Source organism: Propithecus coquereli, unplaced genomic scaffold (assembly GCF_000956105.1).
Source record: "Propithecus coquereli isolate 6110/MARCELLA unplaced genomic scaffold, Pcoq_1.0 Scaffold12, whole genome shotgun sequence".
In the NCBI taxonomy this organism is placed as follows: domain Eukaryota; kingdom Metazoa; phylum Chordata; class Mammalia; order Primates; family Indriidae; genus Propithecus; species Propithecus coquereli.
This window is the reverse complement of record NW_012136080.1, coordinates 7,166,444-7,190,133: the sequence shown is the minus strand read 5'-3', so window position 1 is coordinate 7,190,133 and position 23,690 is coordinate 7,166,444. Positions and strand designations below refer to the sequence as shown.

The window sequence follows — 23,690 nt, the reverse complement described above, 5'->3', positions numbered from 1 at the left end:
CTAGAAAATTGGACTTTAAAGGTTTGATGGGATGTGAGGATCTTATCCTAGTCCTCCAAAATTAAGCCTCAGCCTCCAAAATAAAACCTGGCCCATGCTGGGACCCAGCTTCTCATAAGGAGGCTTCCTATGCATACATAATGCTTAGTGCTTGGACTTTTGACACCAAACTTCCGGGGAGTTCAAACCCTGCCTCTATTACTTCCCATCTATGATTCTTATCCTCTCTCTGTCTTGCTTTTTTTAATCTGGAAATTGAGTATCATAATAATGGCATCTGCTTCATATGGGGTTGATATGACTAGAAAATGAATGTGTACCATCTAACACATTAGAAATAGGGCCACTACATAATGGAAAAACAAAGTAGGAATCTTGAGTGGGCCCCACCTTGAGCCTGCCCTGCCTTTAGAGTTCCAGTTAGATGGAATAATATGTGTCCTTCTTGCTCAAGTTGAGTTTTCTGTTACTTGCAGGCAAAAACATCCTAACTCATAAGAGGATTTTTTTTATTTCAGCATATTATGGGGGTACATATGTTTAGGTTACATATGTTGCCCTTGCCCCCCTCCCAAGTCCAAGCTTCAAGCGTGTCCATCCTCCGGATGGTGCACATCACACTCTTTGTGTATGCATATACCCATCCCCTCCTCCCCGTTCCTTGCTGCCCGACATCCAATAAATGTTATTCTTATATGTACACTTATGTGTTGATCAGTTAATACCAGTTTGATGGTGAGTACATGTGGGGCATGTTTTTCCATTCTTGGGATACCTCACTTCGAGGGATGGGCTCAAGCTCTATCAAGGATAACACAAGACGTGCTAGTTCACCATTGTTTTTTGCAGTTGAGTAGTACTCCATGGTATACACATACCACATTTTATTAATCCACTCATGTATTGATGGGCACTTGAGTTGTTTCCACATCTTTGCAATTGTGAATTCTGCTACTATAAACATTCGGGTGCAGGTGTCTTTTTTACAGAGTGTCTTTTGTATAAGTGGATTTTTTAAAGTACTGCTTGTGGTGGCCGGGCGTGGTGGCTCACGCCTGTAATCCTAGCACTCTGGGAGGCCGAGGCGGGTGGATTGCTCAAGGTCAAGTGTTCGAGAACAGCCCAAGCAAGAGCAAGACCCCGTCTCTACTAAAAATAGAAAGAAATTATTTGGACAACTAAAAATCTATATAGAAAAAATTAGCCGGGCATAGTGGCGCATGTCTGTAGTCCCAGCTACTTGGGAGGCTGAGGCAGTAGGATTGCTCTAGCCCAGGAGTTTGAGGTTGCTGTGAGCTAGGCTGACGCCATGGCACTCTACTCCAGGCAACACAGTGAGACTCTGTCTCAAAAAAAATAAATAAATAAATAAAGTACTGCTTGTTATCCCAGACTTGTTGTGAGAAATCAAGTAAGATAAAGGATGAGAAAGTGCTTTGTAAATGTCAAACACTCATGTTCTGCCTCCGAGTAGAAGGTCGAAGGTTGTAGGACCTTGTTAAGAGGTACATAGTTAAGAGCAGAGAGGCATGTAACATTCCTGTATCTTCTTTTCAGGATAAAATTACGAAAACTTCTAGATTCCATTTAATGTATATATATTTAGGGACATAATAACAAAATGATCTCCTGTATACACAGGATCTCCTGACAGAATTTTGAGCTTTATGGGTGCCATTATGCAAGGGCTGTCCGGAAAGTATCCAGCCATTGTTAAGAAAACAAGAACATATTATATGACTAGATACTTTCTGGACAGCCCTTATATATTCCTCAATATAATTCTACACTATACTGTATTATACGATGTTATACCATGTTGTACCATTCTATGATATTCTATGCTATTCTGTACTATACCATACCATACTACACTATATTACACTATACTATGCTTTACTATGCTTTAATACATTGTATTATAATACCCTCCTACTAAAGTGTCGTCTGAAGACGAGCAAAATCTATGTCACCTGGCAGCTTGTTAGAAATGCAGAACCCCATCCCTGATCTACTGAATCAGAATCTATATTTTAACAAGATTCCTAGGTGATTCAAGCACATGTTTAAGTTTGAGAGGCCCTGTCATGTTCTACTGTACTATACCAAAAGACAATGTAGTACAGTATTTAGTACACAGGCTCTAAAATCAGGCAGCCTCAAGTTCAGATCTCAACTCCACTGTTAAGTTGGGCCAAAGATCACAATTTTGCTGTGCCTTGGTTTCCTCATCTGTAAAACAGTATCTGTATCATAGGGTTCTATGAAGATTGAGTGTTTTAATATATGAAAGCCCTTGGAACACTTACTCCCTCCCCCTACACACACACAAAAGCACCATTTAAAGGTTAAAAGCTGTGCTGTAGAATCTCACCCCAGTGAGCAGGAGGTGGCGTCTTCCACAAAGACCTTCTTTTGGTCAATCACCCCCTGAAAGGCACATCTTGGGGAAAGGAGAGCAGAAAAGCAGACCCAGACTGTCAGGAGGAAGAACTACTGTCCCTGGGCCTTGTTGTTTTGGATAAAAACTTGAGGAGACAAAACGGGATTGAGGATGGCCTTGGCCGTATGGAAGCAGATTGGCAACAGAGTCGAGACCCCTGCACAGAGCCTCACAGAAAAGACAGGGTATTCTATCTCATAAGTGAGACTGTCTGATGTTATTCCCTGCTTCTATTAATATTTCCCTTTTGACATGCCCAAATCTTCAGTGAGTTATGTTTACACATTCCAGTCTGGTTTTGTGTGTGCTACAAGGAACAAAGGGAGGAGTTGTGAGGACTTTACAGACAAGAGTTCTAGAAGGTTCAGGGTTCCAGAAGCCAAAGTGGTGACAACCATGGGAAAGATTAACAGAATCCCCAGGAGGTCGGGAGTTCAGGCCCTACAGGGTGATGTCCCCCTCTCCTCCTTGCCCAGCTGGAAGGATCAGAGTTGTATTGTATTAAGAGAGCCAATAGAGTTCCCAACACCTACAATGGGCTTGTGGACCAAGTAACAAATTCTCTGTAACTCACCTTCAGGATTGCAGGCCTTATAAAGAATGTCCTTCTCCAGGTTCTCCAGGGACTCAAAATTTTGTTTATGGTACACTTTGTCCTGGTCATTAGCGATCTCGAAAAGCTGAGATTTTTTGGCTTCTCCCACCCCAATGGCAAAAATAATTATGTTTCTGTCCCTGAGGGCCTTGGCTGGTATGGCTACATTATCCTGGGAAAGCCCATCGGTGATCACAATCAAATATTGATGAACACTGGGTCTCCCTCCTCTTGAACTGTCAAAAAAAGGCAGAGTGAAATTCAGGGCTTTCCCGGTGTGGGTGCCGTCGTTCATCTGCTGAACCTTTGAGATGGCTCTGCAAATGTCCTTCCTTGAAGAGTATTGGTTGAGTCTGAATTCTTCCCGGGGGGTTGAGCTGAACTGCAAAAGGCCAATTCGAATTTTATCAGCACCAATATTAGATCGGTTCACCATTTTCTCCATGAATCCCTTCATCTTTTCAAATTCTTTTGGAGAGATGGATTCTGAACCATCTATCAAGAAGATAATGTCAGCTTCCTTACAGGCTAGGGGAAAAGGGAGCAGAACAGAACATTCATTAAGAGTCTGAAACCAATTAACTACAAGTCCCCAGGGACAGTCTGGGGTGGCATATACACAACCCACTTTAAATATTTTAAAAGGAAGTATAAGAGGAATTCAATGAAGCAAATAACAAATATTCTGCAACTCAGCACAGACCAGTCTCAAAATAAGTCACAGCTGTATGATAAATATATAAAATTTGACCATCTTTGTTCGCTAGGTCATGGTCACTTTGAACATGTCCAATACTCAGTTGCCAACCAGTGAATCCAGGCTTAAAGAACAAAGTTTATTCAAATAGATTAGACATATGTATTTGGGGGCAGGGGAAGGAGAGATTGAAGAAAAAAAATTCTTACTCTCTGAGCAGATCTGTTGTACCAACTCTTTTTGCGTATCCTTCAATAAATCAAACTCATGCACGAAAAAATACTTGTCTTTAGCTATTTCCTTAAGCTCCTTGGTGTTAGCATTTTTTACTCCAACAGCGTAAATGATGATTCCATTTCCCCTTAATCCTTCTGCAGCCTCAGCCACAGAGTCCGAAGATTCACCATCAGTGACGACGATGAGATATCGATTAACATTGATTCGGGCAGTGTCTGCAAAGACCTGAGTCATGTTTTTCAAGGCCTCCCCGGTTGTGGTGCCCCCTCCCCCCTGCTGGATGTCATCAATGGCTCCCTTCAGCTCTGCCACACTGGGATACTGGCTGAGGATAAATTTACTTTTAATTTGGTCTGAGTACTGAATGACTCCAAACCGTACTTTGTCAGGCCCGATCTGGAACATCTTTATCACCTCATTCATGAACATCTTCATTTCAAGAAAATCTTCTGGGCTGATACTGCCAGACCCATCAATAAGGAAGTAAATATCTGCAACATGCACACAACCTAGACGAGAAGCAGCAGCAACAACCCATTAGAACATAGTCTGAGATGGTGCATAGCCAAAGCTATTGATCCCGACCTCCACCCATATTCCCTCCCCCTCGTGACTCCTTTGACAGCACCTGTGGCTCTGCCTAAGGGTATTCTTTGGCCAGGAGCATGATCAGCCTACACTCTGAGCAGACTAGAATGCCTGAGAGTGAGTTTGGAAGCAGCCACCAACCAATAACTGGCAGGGGCTGACAGAGAAATACCCCAGCTCCCTTGCACTGTGTGTAGGTCAACTGTGAGGTGACTTCTTCACAGTTTCCAGAGGCCTCGGTTGCTGACAGCAATACCTGTAGGTTACCCCTCACCCTGTATGGGCTGTCTTCCCTTCCTACTCTTGAATCACCACTCCCCAACCAACATCCCCTGGGATCGCCACCCAGATAAATCATGTGCATCCAAACCCTTGTCTCAGAGTCTGTTTCTGATGAACTCACTTAAGACATGAAATAAATAGAACTTGACATTTCTCAAGTGGGAAGTTGAGAAGAGGCTAAAAGTAAAATCAGAGCATATTTGAAGCTATGAATTGTCTTGGCATCCATCATTCCTACCTCCTATCTAAATCATACTTTTTAAGTACATAGGCAAAAGAGGGTACTTTCTGAAATTTAATTTAATTAATTTAAATAATTTGATTTAAATTAATTCAAAACATTCTGTTTTAAATGAATCTTACTTAAATGAACCACTTTGTATTAAGACCTAGACTCCAGAGGTCAAAATGGCTCTGCAGTTAGATCCTGTCTCCACCACTTCCTCGCAGGCTTGGCCCCTTTCCATCTTGCTTTCCTAATCTGTCAAGCAAGGATCTTAACACCTACTCCATAGGCTTATCATGAGGATTAAGCAAGATCACGTAAACACAGCAGAGCTGAGCATTAAAAATGTAGGGTTAAGATTACCTGGTGCTTTATTTTTGTCATCTAGCAGATTCCTCAAAAGGAATGAAACATACTTTTCTCCTCACCCATTTTAAAAAGGGAAGCCCAGCCTTGTGTTATTAATCTCCAGACTCCCTTCACCCAGGAGAGAATAAAGAGCCTTTTCATTTTCCTGGCTGAAAGGGAAGTGGTCTGGGGTGGGAACTGAGTTCCCTTGCCCAGGCCCTCATTTAGGAGGACCTGGGTCCATGCAATATTTGGGGCATATTTACACACAAAAATAATTGTTCATCTGAATGAAATTCAAATTTAATTGGCTGTCCTATATTTCATCTGGAAATCCTACCCTAGAGGGGCATGCATTGGAAAGGAATGCAACTTAGAGCAATAGAGAGAGGAGTGATCTATCCCTATGGTAAGTGTTTTTTGAATCCTGGACAGTGGAGGGAAAATTATAACACAAAGGGCAAAAATTCGAACTTTGCTGGAACCTATTATCCACCGGTGACAGGTAGATGGCTGCCTGAGGTCAGAGAAAAGGACCACAGTGCAGGTAAAGGCATCTCTGCAGCCAGCCCCTACAGTAGTGACCCCAAAAAGACTCCACTACAACCCAGGGCCTTTGCATTGTCCAGAGGAGCTGAGGGCTCTGAACATTGCCTGGCACTGTACATTCCTGCCAGTCTTAGCATGTGGAGATATTGGGGTGAGGAAAAAGAGAAAGAGAATATTTCTTCCAGCCTGGATGCTACTGAGCATCCATATCTATTATACATAAAGTGCTTCACAGAGTGTCTGACACATATGTCCAATAAATGGTAGACATTATGCTCATTCTGCTCATCCAGGACAGAATTCAGGTAAAATCATCACAGCTTCCATTTACCTCTAAGCTGCCCCTATCCTCTAGACTTTGGGCTAATTTTCCTGATTCCAGGTTTCTTCCTAGCTGCTATGCAGTCTGAGAAAGAAATCACCTCTCAGCTCTTCATACTGCTTATGAGTTAGCTGGGCTCCTTTTTCTCCTTCTCTGCAGAATGTACTCAGGGGGTGTACAAGGAAATGAAATTTATATTTAATGATTTTGTTTCTCATTCCCAGAACAGAGAAAGGGACTAAAAATATGGGTTAAAGAGAAAGATGGGAATTTATTTAAATATTTCAAATTTCTAGACCTCAGAACAAGTAATCAAGAAATTACAAGATCATTTAGTGTTTGTTTAAAAAAAAAAAAAGTTTCGTGATTTTCCCCTGAAGATATAATCACAGCCTTGAATTTTAAGTCAGTTATGTACATTTCAACGATTCTAATTCAAATCGATGATACTAATTCGAATCTAAGAAATATTAGCATGGGTGTACAAAAATAGACAGACAAGTAGACAGACAGACAAAAATTGTCATAATAGCCAGTAAGTGGCAAATCTGAGATTTAAAATTCAGGCACTTTTTACACCAAAGTGCATATACTTAACTAGTATGTTTTTTCTAATTTTTTTTTAACTGCATGTACAGTAGGAACTCCTCTGCCCAGCCTCCACTTATGTGACTCACCAGAAAAATTGATGTTCTCTCTTCCCCCTGTAAAACATGACTGATGTTCCTACAAAACACTGAGTGCCTGAAGTACTGTTTTCCTCAGTGGAACAATAAACTTACCAAGTTGGAGGTGGGTTTGTCCACAGCCTGTGTATGGCAGTTTTGTTATCATAATTGCACTATTAATCAAATTGTGCAGATCAATAGGATGAGAATGTGAATAAAAGAGGTTTATTGCATCTGTGAAAACCAGGTTAACTGCTTAGACTTAATAAAGGCAAGTTGTTAAAAAAAAAACTGCTGGTATATTAGATAGCACTACAAAAGATTACATTTTTGAGATCATAAAAATCAATAAGGATTTCTGTACTTGAATTGTATCAAGAGTGGCTAAGTTCTCTTTCCACTTTAAAGAAACTGAAACTGGAAATTATAGATAATATACTATTGAATGGTTTAGAAAGAAAATACACAGAAAACCAAGCAGCAGGGCTCACACTCAAAGAAGCCTTGGCCCTACACCAAAAGATTGGCAAATTAATGTTCATTTATATGTATTAAGTAAAATTTTTAAAATTTCAACTACCTCTATATCTTTTTAAAAATGGTTTCCTGCTTTAAATGACTTAAGAGTTGATCGATCCACACTCAGTTCCCTAGGGCTTCTACCGTCAATACACACGTCTTCATCAGACTGCTAGAAGGGATGAGGGGAAGACAGGAGGAGGTGCGAGTGTTCACTTTTCATTTCAGATTCTTTCACATTGCTTATAATCGAGAAAAAACAAAGATTTTAGAAGTTTTAGATTTCTGTTTTTTAATGAATTGACTCCAAAAATCTTTTCTTTGTTGAGGGGTACGGAAGACGGGTATAGGGAGCAAGTAAAGACCTTTTAAAAATTTTTTTTTAAATAGATCACATCTGGAAAAGGCCCTCCTACCTTCCTGTGGGGCAGAAGGAACAAAAGCTGTTTTGCCCACAGTCTCAGGGCAGAGCTGGTCTGTGAGCATGCTCCCCACTACGGAGAGTTGCAAAAAGGACTCCAGGGTGATGGCATGCTTCCCAGGAGGATATGACGCTATCTTCTCCAGGTCCTGACTGTCTGCGGCATGCTGGGTGCCCACCGTGTAGATGGTGACCCCTGCCTTCCGGAGGCGAGAAGCGGGTCTGGACACATCATCTTGGGAGAAGCCTTCCGTGATGACCACAGCTATCTTCTGTACAGCGTGGTTGGACCGGCTGCCCTTCTCCTGAATGAAAACCTCCTTCCTTAGGAAATCTAAAGCAGCACCAGTCTTTGTCCTTCCTCTTCTTTCCCGGTAGGTTAATTTGTCTAAATGCGCCAAGATTGTGGCTGGATTCTGAAATGTATCCAGTGAAAATTCAAGACGTGGTTCCTCATTGTAAAAGACCAAGCCAATTCTCACGACATCAGGATGAGTGCTTAGAGAGCTGACAGTGCTCTTTAAGAAATTGACAACTTGCTGGAAATTGGCTTGCCTAACCCTGCTAAACTCTTCAATGAGGAACACTAAGTCAGCTGGGATAGCAGTTGGACATGCTGTAAACACACAAACAAAATCAAAAAGAAGAACTTAGCATGTGAACAGGATAAAAAGACAACATTCATATATAAAAGTTGTATTTTAATATATTTTATATACTACCATAATATATTCATGGTTATAAATTATAATTATATATTATGCTAACTTATATTTACACATTTTAGAATTTAGTAGAAGCCTTAATTTGACATCCTGATCAAAGAACGTCACAGGGTTCATACCCATTTCAAAATTTCTCACAAGGAAGGGTATTTTTATCACTTGCAAAATATGTAAATATATGATTATCCACAACATAGTGCTTTAAGACTGCTTTTCACTTTATTTAAGTCCATTAAAAGTGCCTGAATCTGGACTAGTTTTTTCCTCATTTTCTAGTTTCAAGAGACCCTGAAAATAAATATACCCTTTTATAGACTTGAAACTTACTTGATTTAATGCTTTTTCCTCTATCTTGGTAAAAGATGAAAATAACAAATCGTGGCTATTAATTTCTGCATGTTTCTCTGATAAATGTCGTGTCATTTTAACAGAGGCAACATGAAATGTTGCAAGTTCGTATGAAAAATCTTTGTCCAAATATTGGGCTATTTGGCTCTTTCTTTTTGCTATAAAGGAACCTTCCCTCCAACCTGCCTCAAATGAAGGAATGACATATAAACTCCCTGCCAAGAGGAATTCAGACACCTCCCTCCCTATTTGAGCAGTGCCTAACGTAGGGAAACCCTCTATGTCCACATACCAGCAAGGCCCAGATCTGCTTTGACATATGGAAAAAGAAATCTTCCTAGCAGAGGGCCAAAACCACACATGTAGAAGGCTGAAACCAGTGTGTAGACAACTGAATATTGTAAAACAACATTTAGGGGCAATAAAATAACATTTTGACTTTTCTTTGGTCTCTTGGTGTCCTGAAATTTCCTGTGGTCTTTTTTAATAAAGAATCAAAATTCAATCCTACATTTAAAAAGTGGGTGCCGTTCTTGATTTTGGCAAGTCTAAAGCACCTCTTCTAGAAACTCCAAACGGCTTGGACTTCCTCCTTCCTTCACCTTCTGGTACCAAGTGCTGTTATTCTCCTTTCAAGTTGTCTGCAGGATTCACCTTCTTTCCTCATTATCAGAGACACCCTTGGACTGGGCCCAGATATCCTCCCTGTGTGGCCAGATGATAGCTCAGCCCTGAAGTCTTTCTGAATCTAAGGTGCCATCTAGAATCCAGCCTGCCCACTGAAGGCTTCCTTAAAGACGACTTTGGTCATATCATTTTTCTTGACTAAAAGCCTTCAATTACTTCCAGTGCCTTTGGGACATAATTGGGGTCTATCCTACCAAATCCAATCTCATCTCTCATTACTTTTAAACCCTCCCCATGATATCAATTGTCTCAGCTTTTTCCCTTTCTTTCACATTCATCCAGACCGTTCCTACTTCCAAATCCTTACCAGGAGTGTGGACCTCTTACCAGGCTCTTCCCTTTGCTAGGAGTGCCCTCCTCCCTTCTCCCTATATATTAATATTAAAATAACACCCATTATTAAAGGACTGGTGCAATTGTCTTATCTCATATATGCTTGTATTTTCTGCCCATAAAATTGTAAGGACCCCAAGCTCTAGATGTTGACAGGTCTGGGCAGAGCTGTGACAACTCAGAGAAAGAAGAAATTGCTCACTTCTAGTTGTGAGGATCAAAGGATGCCTCACCAGGAGGGTAACTTAAGAACTGAGGGGCAAATTTTGACTGTGGGCATTCCAGGCTAATCGTGTATGTATCCAAGGGTGGAGACAGAAGTGGGAAAGCATGACATTTAGATAGCAGATGATGAGTAATTCAGCTTGGCTGGAGAATAGAATGTGTAAAAAGACTTAGCAGGAGGTAAGGCTCAGTGGTTCTTAGCCAACAGTGGCACCCATCTCCAGAGCACATTTTTGAAATATACGGAGGTGCTTTGGATTACCATAATGATTCGGGGATGCTACTGGCCAGGCACCAGGGATGTTAAACCACTGACAATGCCTAGGACAATCCTACACTATGAATTATCCTACCCAAAATGCCAGTAGCATCTCTCTTGAGTGTCTTAAATGCCAAGCTAAGGAAGGACTTTATTTAATCTCTGGAGAGAAGCCTGAGTCCCTTCTCCTGGAAAAGGTATATAGTAGTTCAGATTATTGTTCAGAAATATTCTCTCCTTACCCCTCATTTCTGTAGGAAGAATATACTTTTCCACCCTACCAATGTTGACATAGCCATATGTCTTGCTTTGGCCAGTGAAATGTTAGCAGATGATACAGCAGAGGTCCAAGAAGTGCTTGAGCTATTGGGTTTCTCTCTTGTACCTCTGCAATTACCATGGGAAGAATATGCCCAGATTAGCCTGATGACCCCAGGAGGAAGACGAGAGATATGTGGAGCAGAGCCAAACCTACATCAACCAACCCCCAGCCAAATCCCAAATCTGTGAATAAGCCCAGCCAGGATCAATTGTCCCTCAGTAGATCTGTGAGAATAAATGATTCATTTCAGCCACTGACTGTTCAGACAGTTTGTTATGCAGCATCACTGTGACCATAGGTAACTGACACACGGTATGTGCCTGAAGCATCCCATGCCTCCTCCTCTTCCCCATCCGCTGGTGCCAGAGCCCCAGGACTGAGGAATCCAGACGACCCCCTTCTCTGCCCTTTCCCCAGACTTTCCTCTTACGCTGAGATCTCCCAGTGGCCCACATACCCTAGGATGAAACCTTACCTTCTACAGGGTCCACGGCCTCAATCCTGAAGCCCGGCTCTGCCATCCTTTGCATTACCATATTCACATCCTGCATTACCTGTCTGACTCCACCTTCTCCCTGCATCTCGTATACAAGGTCTGGGGACCCCATCCCTTCCAGTTCTGTCCTGTCAAAGTCCTGCACACCCACAGAAATGACTCTCACGCCTTTCTTCCTCAGTCTCTGTGCAGCATCCCGGACCTCATCCTCAGATTTGCCCGAGGTAATGACCACCACATACTGAGGAATGCCCTGGAGAAACCGGCTTCCTGCTTCCTCCTGGAGGAAGGTCTGACGAAGGTATCGCAGAGCTTTGCCTGTCCTTCTGGAGCCACCCCGAGGCACAAAGTGCTCGTTGACGTGAACTATCATCTCATGCTGGGTCTTGTAGGTATTGAGCAAAAATTCAGTGTGACCTTGATCACCATACTGAGCCAGCCCAATCTGGTACTTGTCCCTGCCGACCTCCAGCATGCCAACCACTCTGGAGATGAAATTCCGCATCCCCTGGAAACTGGCCCATGATGTGCCCTGCGAGGTGTCAGCAAGAAAGACCACATCTGCATAGGTCTTGGTGAATTCTGGAAATAAACAGAGAAGGATGGGGCAGGAAAAGACACAGAGGGGAAAGTAAATCAAATCAAGCCCTCGTGACAACTGAATATAAGGATGGTTCTGTGGGGGCAACATGAGAAGGAGAAGCACTGTGTTTATACTACCTTATATATATTGTACCTTCCCCTCCTCTAAGTGGGATTCCATCACAAGCTCTCTCCCTCTGTAGCCTGCATCCCTTGTTGTCTGTTTTGTTAGACTAAAGTACCTTTCAATTATTCTTCTTCAACCAATGAAAGAGGCAAGAGAAGTTATCAATTACTGAGCAGTTACTTTGTGCTAGAGCTTTTTATACACTTTTTTCTGATTTAATCCTCCTTATCCATTCTACAAGACAAATGTTGTTATCTTCCTTGCACAGATGAGGAAACTGAAGTGAAGAAGTGAAGCCACTTGTCTGTGCTCACATAACTAGAAAGTGACAAAGGCAAGATTAAAAAACAGGGCTTCTGGCTTTCAAAACCCATGCCATTTCTTTTGAACAACGTGGTAAGATGTTCTTTCGCTTCTTTTCTACCCATGAGAAGCCTATCCAGCCTTCAGTCCCCAGCTCAGATATCCCTTCCTCCAGGAGGTCCCCCCAGGTTTTCCAGTGATGGTGGGCCTCCCTTCTCCTGATCTCCCACTACACCCAGTGTGTTCTGGCTCATACTGTAGTGAAGTGGCATGGTCAGAATGCTGGGTTTTAACACAGCTACTCACCTTTTATTTTATCCTCCACCGCTGAGCACAAAGTCTGAAGAATACTTCCCGAGAAATCCTGCAGGATGTTGAAGTTTTCAGTGTTAAAGAGAAACTGCTCAAATGGCTCACTGGCTATTTTTTGCAACTCCTGGACGTCCTGGACATTGACTCCTACCACATACACAACAACTCCATCTTCTTTCAACTGATCAGCTGCCTCCTGGACCTCATCACTTGACTCCCCATCTGTCACCAGGATAACTATCTGAGGAATTCTGTCCTTGGCCCGGCTGCCAGCTGCCTCAGTCAAATAGTTAGTCCTGATAAATTCCAGGGCGCTCCCCGTGTTTGTGCCTCCTGTGCGGTAGGGCAGATTCTGGATCTGCTCCAAGACCATGCTCTTCAGAGGGTATTGGTTCAGCTGAAAGGCTGGGTAGATATTGTCACTATACTGGGCGAGTCCCACTCGGACCTGGTCACTGCTGATGTCAAGCCCCAAGACAACGGAGTAAAGGAAGTTCTTAACCTTCTGAAAGTTCTGGGGTCCGATGCTGGTTGAGCTGTCCACTAGGAACACAATGTCCACCAGGGCTGCTTCTCTGCAAGCTATGAGAGAGAGGGTAAAAGGGATGGGGGTCACTGGATCTTCATCATGCAAAATGCTTAGAACCAATGGAGCGGGTTCAAACTGCTTAGAACCAATGGAGAAAAGAAAGCAATGGCAGGCAGCCTATACTCAGTGGTCCTCAGACACTACTCTCATCCAAATGACAGTGTGCTCAGAGAAGTGTCATCTTCCCATGCCTTTCCTTCCCTCCAGTCCATTGTCTTCCAAGGCTTCAGACATGTTCTACTGTTACTTCTGGCCTCGAAATCCACTTGGACAATCCCTTGAATTTTATTAAGAAGAAAAACACTTCTGTAAATTTAACAGCATGCTGAGAAAGGGGATGCCCTCTTCCCATACAGAATAAGCCATCAGCCTCCTACCTTTTGACAAAGAAATCTAATCTTTAGGAGTATGCTGGCACCCATGGGTCAGAAAGCTGTAGTAGCCCTGTGACCTATTTATTACTCACCTCTTTGAGATTTAATTTTCTTCTCTGCAGCACTGAAATCTTTATACCAACTCTCATACTCTCACAGGGTTGTTTTGAGGATAAAGTAAGACAATCTACCATAACAGAAAACATCAGTGCTCTGCCTGGGTCCTTTTGCATTTCTTTTTACCATTTCTGTGCACTGCTCTTTGGAAGACTTCCCTCTAGCTACTGGAGCTGCTTTGTTCACAACATGTAAAAGCCCAGATCCCAACTTGACCTAGATTCAGAGTGAAGACAACTCTGAGGCATAATGTACACTCTTGAGTTCCCCTGCAGTATCAGGCTAAAGCCCTTTGTAGAGCTTTTGCCTGAGATCACGCCCTTCCTTACTTTTCTCTACCCTGTCCTGCATAACACACATCCTTACTGACTCCTACCCCCACTGGGAGCTCTTCCTTAGCAAATCATGTGTATCCATAGCCTTGTCTCAGGCTCTGCTTCTGGGGAGCACAACCTAACACACCTGCTCTCCGGGAATTGGACTGCTTTAAAAGATCTGGGATCAAGTTCCTAGCTCTGTCATCCACTTGTGTTACCTTTGGCCTCAGTTTTCTCATCTGAGTAATGCAAATAATAATACTAATTACCCTATGTATCTAACAAAGTTGAGATGATGGATCAGGTGAGCAATGTAAACAAGTTTTTAAAACTATATGGCACCGCATAGTGATAGTTGTTATTACTGTGTATGTAAAACCTCTTTGTAAACCTTGATGTGCTACAGGAAAGTAAGGTATACAATATTTATTTGTCCACACAAGTGCAATATTACCACCACACCCTGCTGCATCAATGGGTCAAAAGTTTTAGCACTTCCTCCAGTTCACCTACCCTATGTAGAAACACCAAAATAATGAACAAATCACAAAGGCTCTATCCTCTTGTGAGTTTTGATGGACCCCACAAGCATTCTTCTCTTTCTCTGCTCAAAGTTGTATGCTTTATTATGGAGTTTGGTGATTCATTTATAAAGAATTTTTACCAGTTTATGTCCTATCACCAATAGAAGCACAGAGTTGATGACAGACAAATCATCATCACAGGTAATGACAGGTAATAACAGGTAATGCTATGGGCGCCTCTGGCTGGCTAGGCGCTGTACCAAGCTCTTTACTTGCACAATTTTGTCCAACGCTTTCAACAACTCTCTGAGACAGGAATTGTTAAGCCACGAAGAAAATTTAAATTCAGAGAGGTAAAGTGACTTGCCTAAGATGACATAGAAAGTGGAAAACTGGGATTTGAACCCAGATCTTTCTTTCCCCTAAATTTATCCCCTCATCCAGTACATTATACCGACATACTGGCAATAAAATAAGCAACCTTCCTGGGGGATCTACTGCCTGTTTCCCCTCTCTCCTGGAAATATGGGTAAGTTAATCTAGGAACAATAATATCATTCTAGGAACAAATAAATTTTCATTTAAAAGTGGACATATAAGGCCAGGCGTGGTGGCTCACGCCTGTAATCCTAGCACTCTGAGAGGCCGAGGCAGGCGGATTGTTTGAGCTCAGGAGTTCGAAACCAGCCTGAGCAAGAGCGAGACCCCGTCCTCTACTAAAAATAGAAAGAAATTAATTGGACAACTAAAAATATATAGAAAAAATTAGCTGGGCATGGTGGCGCATGCCTGTAGTCCCAGCTACCCGGGAGGCTGAGGCAGGAGGATCGCTTGAGCCCAGGAGTTTGAGGTTGCTGTGAGCTAGGCTGACGCCATGGCACTCTAGCCCAGGCAACACAGTGAGACTCTGTCTCAAAAAAAAAAAAAAAATGGACTTATACTATATTAGTATATAGAACCAGCATAAGGCCCACAGGATTTACACAAAGAGCTGGTAAGTCTTTGGTCAGCGATTGGAGAGGAGCATAGAGTACAGACGCTTTAGTGAAATTTTAATTTTAAATTAAACATGCACACATGGAAAATAAAAAGAATGGTGGGAGGAATGAATAAGAGATAAACCTTTGAGTTTTATGACTTCCAGATTAGAAATAAAAAGGGAAAAGCCTTTGTACCTGGAGAGATGTGGTCAACAGGTTGAGCTGCCTTTGCCAAAGTAGCACAGAGCTCATGCCGCAGCTTCTGGGCGAGACTGCCCAGTCCAGAGAAGTTGGGAATAAAGAAGGTGAAATTCTCCTGGGGACTACTGGCAATCTCCCTGAGCTCTGCCCAAACTGCATCTCTGATACCAACAGCATAAAGCAGGATGCCTGCCCTCCTTAATGCCTTGGCAGGTCCACGGACATGGTCCTCAGCTGGGCCACTGCTGATCACCATGGCAACCTGAGGCACCCCTTGGCTTGCCCGGCTCCCTGCTGCTTCCTGGAAGTAATGATCTAGAATGAACTGCAGGGCTAGACCCATCTTCTTGCTCCCAGGCTTAAATTGAAACTGCCGAATGTGCCTCAACACGTTGCCTTTGCGGTGGTAGGTGGAGAGCAGGAACTCTGAATGAGGCACGTCACTGTACTGGGCCAGACCCACATGGATGGTCTCTCTGCTGACATTGAAGCTGTTCACTAGGATGTACAAGAAGTTCTTCACACTGTGGGCGTCTTGGGGGCTGATGCTGGAGTCCACTAGAAAGACGACATCTCCCACAGAGGCCTCCCTGCAGACTGGGAAAGAGAGTCACTTTAAGATAAAACATTACAAAACTGAAAGCTCCTGGCTGGAATTCCATTTCTCCCAACACAGTGCCTTTACACCCCACAGACCTGCCTGCACAGCTCTCCGACGGTAGCACGCAGCCCAGGCACACCATCAGCTTCCTTTGCCTCCTTATGGCCACCCTCTACCTTTGCTCACCTGCTGCCCTCTGTTGCATTCCAACAGACATTTGAGCCCTCAGTTACACCCTCACCCTGGCTCTTCACTCAACCCTTGTGCTGAATGAAAGAACTCAGCTTTCTACAGCAGTGAGTGCTGTTGGTACCCACCTAGACCTGGCCAGCACACCTGTCTCCTAGACACTTCAAGTGCTTTAGCTTACTGCTCACATCTGTGACTGTCTCCAGAAACCTGAGCTTGGCTGAAGGGAGTGGCCTCACGTGGAGACACATGGGAAGTTATACCACCACCGCCACCCTGGGTGGCCACTGTCTGATCAACATGGAGATACAAACACCTGGCCCGCTTGCCTTCAGCGAAACAACTCCACGGTGCTATTTATGCTCCATCACCTCTCATGACTCAGGCCAAGGCTTGACTTTACCTATGGCCACATTCCTACTTGGCTTCTTCCCTGACTCTATCCCACTTCTCTTATTCTCTTACAGATTTGTCCTAGAAAGCACTTTCTCAAAATAACGCACCCAAATCCCTGTCCCCAAGTCTGCTTCCAGGGAACCTTACCTAAGACATCAGTCTTCCAGCTTTAACCTCTGCACTCCCTGGCCACCACCAGCCTCCTTTAGTTTGGTGCCTGACATTCCCATGGTGTGGTTCATATCTGTCCTTTGGCTCCCTGAACTCAAACTGCTGTGCAGCTGCTTCTCCCCAACCCCAGCTACAATCCCAGGAACTAGCATCTCAACAGTGGCCAGGCCCACTGGTACCCCATCTGGGCCCATCCTGGCCTCCAGCATAGAAGGGAGCAGACACCAAGTGGCTGCAGGACTTGAGCAAATCTCTAATCCTTCTGTTTCTCAGATTGTGTCACTCCAGACTAAGGGATTGATCACATGACCTGGTCTCATTCAACTCAAACTTTGCTTTTCTGTGACAAGAAGCACAATGTGGACTAAGCACAGTGCACGTGTGAACAGAAAGAAGAAGAGGTAATTATGATTGATCTATTTCTCTGCAACCTCCATGATTTCTGCCCCTACCTCACCCATACTTCCCAATTTGATTATCTGTGATGGTGGGAAGAGAACATAAATTAGCGATGAGAAGACAAACAAAAGTAGAAACCAGCTAAAAAATGGTTTTAGTTTAAAGTAGCAGAAAAGCCAAAGGATGATAATCCCACATTTGTTAAACATGTCTTGCACTTTGTTTTGTGCTAAGAGGGTTAAAATACTGACCTGCACTGACCCTGCTCTATCCTGAAGCCCCACCTTTCTGCCCTCTCCATCTGCGCTGGTCCTGCTCTGTCCCTGTAGCCGCGTCCTCCTGCCCTCTCTACCTGCTCTCTGTTCCAGGCTTCCTCGTCCAGTGTCTCCAACTTCCCACGCTCCCACTTACCACTGGACTTAACATGCCCCTCTTCCTTCCAAGTTTCTCTTTCTTTCTTCTTCTTTTTTTTTTTTTTTCGGTAAATTTCCATAGAATCATGTTCTTTTATCTTGGTTTGTAATGTAACATTCATTAGTGTTCTATTTAATTAATGGCAATTTCCCCAACTAGACTCCAAGCTCCATGAGAACAGATAATCATATCTTTTGTTTGCTCACCACAGGAGTATCTAGCAGAGAGCAGACATCCAAAATATATTTGAGGAAGGAAGAAATAGAGGAAGGGAAGGAGGGAGGGAGGGGACAGCACTTACAGAGATGGAAATCTTGAACATTAATGAAAACAAGAGAATCAAAATTTTAGTGTTGGAAATAACACTATGAGACTGTGCAATGCAATATTATAGTTACTGAGCACTGAAATGTAGCAAGTATGACTGAGAAACTGAACTTTACATTTTACTGGATTCTAATTTAGATAGTCACATGTGGCTAGCAGCCACTGTATTGGACAGCACAAGTATAGAATAAGGAATCCGATTCAGACATCTCACAGAGAAGGAAAATAAGACCTAGAAAGGCAGAGTAACTCATAAATTCATTCAAAGAGCCAGAATTCACTCAGGAGTGAGGTCTCCTGATATCCAGTTCGTGCCCTGAACTACCATAGAGATTAAATTTAAAATCCATGTACAGAAAGCAAAGACAAAGTAAGAGTTTAAACAGAGAGGGCTAGGGGGAGTTGGTATAATCCAGGGACACTAAATCCATTTGTCACTTCTGGAGTCCTGAGTCCCTCCTTTCAAAAGTTTGCTTAACCTTGGTCGTAAAGCCAAGTGAGCCTGAGCATGGAAAAGGCAGACAGTAAGTGGACGTCAGCTCCTTTCAGCTTTACTTGCCTTTGGCCTCCCAGATGCAATCCTTTTGGGAGGAGAGAATTCAGTGACTATTCCAGGGATGGCTCACTGGTCTGTCCCCTTAACATCTGTTTCAGGAGTGATCAAATGCAAGTCTTGAAATGTTTCCCTGCTCTTTCCAATCAGAAGAAACCTCACAGCTGTAGAATATTTCTGAGGCAAGTAAGTTTGTGTTCCTTCACGTGTAACTTGAGAGATGTATTACATTTTCATACATTGTCACTTTATTAACCCCTCCACCTGTTCTTTGTAGTTTTAGAAGATGTTGGAAACATGAAAAGGCTGTCACAGCTTTTGTTCACAGTGAGGGGAGCCAGAGCCAAAAGGAAAATTGAGAGAGTTGCATGTTTTATCCCAACAAATGACAGTCTGTGTAATTATATTTGAATATTAAAACCTCACTATTGTCTCAGTGAGGCTTCAGGCTACTCAATCTTCTCTTGATGAGACTTTCATCTCGAAAAGTCCCAAGAATCTATTAAAATAACTTCAAAAAATTGCAGAGGTGTCACTGGCATTCTGTGAAACTATGCATCTTGCGATGATAATTACCCTTCAGAACAGCTCTGCTAAAGAGAAAAGACAGAATGGATAACAGGCTCTTGTTTACAAAAGCATTTGAGAGCCTGATAACACATTCAGGAGTATGGTACTTTTTAATGTCTATTTTTTTGTCATTTGGGGTTAAGCATTGAAAAGAAAATCAAATGTTCACCATTCACTAAAAGTTTCCAGATTCTGCCTAAATTCTCCTTCAAGGAATCAGTTCCCTTTTGTTAATTATGAAGCTCCGATAATATTTTCTTTCAAGATTGTCACTACCATCAGGTTCCTGGCAAGGTAATTGTTTTTGGCTTAAAGAATCCCATGCATTACCAATCCTCTGTGACTCGATGAAGCCAAAACTAGCTGCAAGGAAGACGATCCCCCAAAACATCTTCCAAGTCTCCATTCTAGATGTGTACCTAGAGAGAAAAAGAGACCTTGTAATTTAAAAATATGCCTTTTTTAAATGGGCACATCACATTATATTTAATTATATCTCAACAAAATAGATTTTCAAAGAAAACGCAACTATGTCTTTCCCCAGATCAATAGAAGCTTTATGAAAATAAAGAGGGAAATATTGCCACATGGCTTCAATTGTGCAAGGAAAATGGTCTTGCTGACCCAACTAAGGAAGAATTTTGTAAACACTCAGTGTATACCTCATACTTCACTATTTAAAGTTGTCCAGATGTGGCTGTAAAAGGAGAAAGCATGCAGGGCATGGGGTAGAACTTCTGTTTTACACATTTGGTGGATCATAAACATTTCCAGATGAGTTTGCTTGTATTTTTATACAAGAGTTCGATGACCCGATAAACACTTGTGGCATAGAAAAATATTCAAATATCTCAGGACCACATCTGCCTGATAAAATCAGCCTGGCTTGAAAATATTTTACATGCTCCCAAAAAGAGCAGAACATCAGACTTCCCTCCCCAAAACTTGATTCCGTTTCTAAGGGTGTCCATAAAAATTATCTACTCTCAATTCCATTTCTGCTTTTTGACTCTAAGGAAGTCCATTTGTTCAAAAATAAGAACAACATAGTAATCCCATTGAATGAGAGGTTCCAAGTGGAGCAGAGAACACTTCTTCCAACCAATCTCACAGCATCCTCAGCAGAGTGTAGTGAAATCAAACGCAGGGACTCTTGGAGATAGACTACCTGGGTTAGAATCCCAGATCTACTACTTAATAGTGGATCTTAGGCAAATTGCTTCACTTCTCTGTGCCTCAGTTTCCCCATTTGTGAAACAGGGGCAATAATAGCACTTGTCTCATAGTGTTATCAGGATTAAGAGAATTCATTATTTTAAAACATTTTTTACCTGTGCATATAGAGAGTACCCTTTAGGTGTTTGTTAAACAAATAAACCTTGGTGATCCAATAGGTGAAAGTTGAAAAGAATTTCCCCTAATTTGAAACTCAGAGTCAGCAGTTCTTTTATTTTGTGTAATTTAATTTATATTATTTGATTTAATTCATTCACCTGATTTAATTTTCACTTTCAATTGATTGCTGCTTTGTAAGTTATTCTGCTATTATCGCCATGTTTCTCACCCCAAAACTGAGAGAGGCCAGCAGAGTAGGTCTTATTCTGCTCATTTGGTTGACTCAAATGGAGGAATTGGGTTCAAGAAAGTTTAAGTAGCCTACCAGGGCTACACAGCCATGCTCCATCAGCCCTGTGCCCCGGGGACCTGACTCCAGGCCCAGCGCCTCACTGGACCTAAAGCACCTGCTTCAAACTCTTCAATAAAAATCTTCAAGTCCAGACTGTCACTCAACTCCTGAGTCTACTTTATGTCAAATGAAGACCTGAGAGAAATTTACCCTTGGGTAAAAAATGTGAGCTCAAGGCCTAAGTGCCTTTATCCACCAGTTAGGTCTTCAAAGAGCACCATTTGTGTGCAGAACACTCTATTAGGTGCTGCAGAGAACGGAATTATAAACTTTGCCTTTGTGCTTAGATAAGTGAATATTGTATTTGTGGAGAGAAATTTTACATACCAGAAACAATAACAAATTTAGTAAACCTAAAGCACATTCTCTAAACAAATCAGAGTTTAAGCAAGAATCTCTACAATGCCTAAATCGCTTTCCAGTCTTGCACCTTTAAATAGAATATTGAGTGGAAGCAATCATCACAATGCCCAGAAATGGCAGATACCTAACAACTGAGTTTCTCTTTCCAAAAAATGTTAAATATACCATCCCACTTCCCTAAGGATACATCTCTACTGTTCATGCTCAATTTACTCCTTAAGAGGGATCCAAAGATGTTAGACAAATAAATCTAGTTTATTAGTTATACCAATAGAAAATACAGGGCGAAGTCTTGACTTCAAAGGAAGCCCATTGGCCGTCATTATGATTTCAGCTTGGCCATCTGCTCTGCAGACTTGAGCAAGCCATTCTACCTTTAAGGCTTTATGTGATGACTCTAGAGCAGTGGTCCCCAATCTTTTTGGCACCAGGGACTGGTTTCGTGGAAGATAATTTTTCCACGGATGCAGGGGGGGAGGTGAAGGGACATAGTTTGGGGATGATTCAAGCGCATTACATTTATTGTGCAATCAAACCTCTCTGCTAATGATAATCTGTATTTGCAGCCGCTCCCCAGTGCTAGTATCACTGCCTCAGCTCCACCTCAAATCATCAGGCATTAGATTCTCAAAAGGGAGCCACAACCTAGATCCCTCACATGAGCAGTTTACTGTAGGGTTCGTGTTCCTATGAGAATCTAATGCCACTGCTGATCCGACAGGAGGTGGAGCTCAGGCAGTGGTGCAAGCAAATGTGGAGTGGCTGTAAATACAGACGAAGCTTCACTCACTTGTCCGCCACTCACCCTCTGTTGTGCAGCCCAGTTCCTAAAAGGCCACAGACCAGTGCCAGTCCACGGCCTAGGGTCGAGGACTGCAGCTCCAGAGGGCTTAGTACTGATTTCAGACACCTACAATATTGACCACTACATTACAAACATTCCTCAGGAGATTGGTCCAGTGTTTTTCCATTAAATAGATGTGATGTAATACAATTTCTCTGTTCCTCAGTTTCTACATCAACCTCCACTACTGCCTCCTCCAGAAGGCATATAAGTAATTCAAGAAAAGATACTTTAAGACTTTAAATATCTTATCCACCAGTAAACTTTCACCCAATGGTAAATAAATGAATGCATGTATCTTAAAGAATAGATTGTTCTAGTTGATTAAAGACTATATGAAAGTAAAGAGTTCGAGAGCTAGCTTGAAAGTGTCAAAAATGATCTAAAATAAATTCACATATCATCATCACCATTATTATTATTGCAATAAAATATTACACTACAATTTTTGAAATTTTGGGAGTAAAGTTAGATGAAATATAAAACTTTTAAGTATGGTATTTACATACCCCATTATGTCCTAATTGTTACTATTCATGCAACTAGTCATGAAATATAGGTATTTTTAGCTAATTGTAAATAAAGCACTAGAGCTCTTTATGGAAATATAGCAGGAAATTCAAAAGTTTATATAAACATTTTGCATCTGTGCATGTGTGTGTTATATCAATGAAGAGTTAAATGTCTGTAGATTAAGGACATAGTAGCTATATGATATATACTATTTTGTCAAGATGTTTGTATCTGATTTAAGCTGCTGAAGGGGTTTTACATTTGAACACATGGGACTCACTGTGGAGGCAAGAAATAAAGTCATTAAATGAAATGTAAGTAGGTAGGGATACATAGAATATTGATTCTTTCTGTAAATAGCTCTAATAGTTTTGGGGTAGAAAGAGATTTCTCTTGAAGTATATTGCTCAAATAGTTAACTAACCAGAACAATCTATTTTTTAAGATTCATTTATTCAATTAAATTGATTCGGGAAGAATCATCAAGGGTTGCTAAAGCTATCAGGTAAAAAAGTTTTTTGGGGAGCAGGTTATTAACACGGTTTCAAAATAGCTCCTTAAAAATGACTTATAAATTACAAAGAGCAAAAATGTACCTTCACAATGGAGAAGCTTGATGGACGTGAGTTAACAAAGTGATCAATCATATCAGTAGTAATAGAATAACCAACCAACATCACATACCTCCTAATGTTATGTGTGAGAAAACTCAACATCATTTATATAGTATTTCTCCCCAAAATCCATGACCTAAATCTAATAGTGAGAAAACAATCATATAAACCAAGCCTTGTGGACAGTCTAAAAAAAACAACTGGCCTGTGCTCCTCAAAAATATTAATGTCATGAAAGCTAAAGGACTGACTCAAATTAAAGAAGTCCAAAGAGACATGACAAATAAAGGCAATTCATGATCATAGATTGGGAAAAAAAGTGCCATAAAGAAA

General features: G+C 41.9%; 1 protein-coding gene across 1 annotated transcript in view; it reads right to left on the bottom strand.

The window, feature by feature from the left end:
- Positions 1–19,746, bottom strand: part of LOC105825462 (collagen alpha-4(VI) chain-like) — a 143,130-nt gene extending 123,384 nt beyond the window's left edge. The window contains exons 1-7 of the mRNA XM_012663246.1: positions 19,667–19,746; positions 15,711–16,313; positions 12,609–13,196; positions 11,270–11,872; positions 7,891–8,511; positions 3,945–4,481; positions 3,018–3,566 (exon numbers count right to left, since the gene is read on the bottom strand). Coding sequence (XP_012518700.1) covers positions 3,018–3,566; positions 3,945–4,481; positions 7,891–8,511; positions 11,270–11,872; positions 12,609–13,196; positions 15,711–16,313; positions 19,667–19,742 — 3,577 coding nt within the window. The 5' untranslated portion in view covers positions 19,743–19,746. The remainder of the gene's footprint in view (positions 1–3,017; positions 3,567–3,944; positions 4,482–7,890; positions 8,512–11,269; positions 11,873–12,608; positions 13,197–15,710; positions 16,314–19,666) is intronic.
- Positions 19,747–23,690: the final 3,944 nt, after the last annotated feature.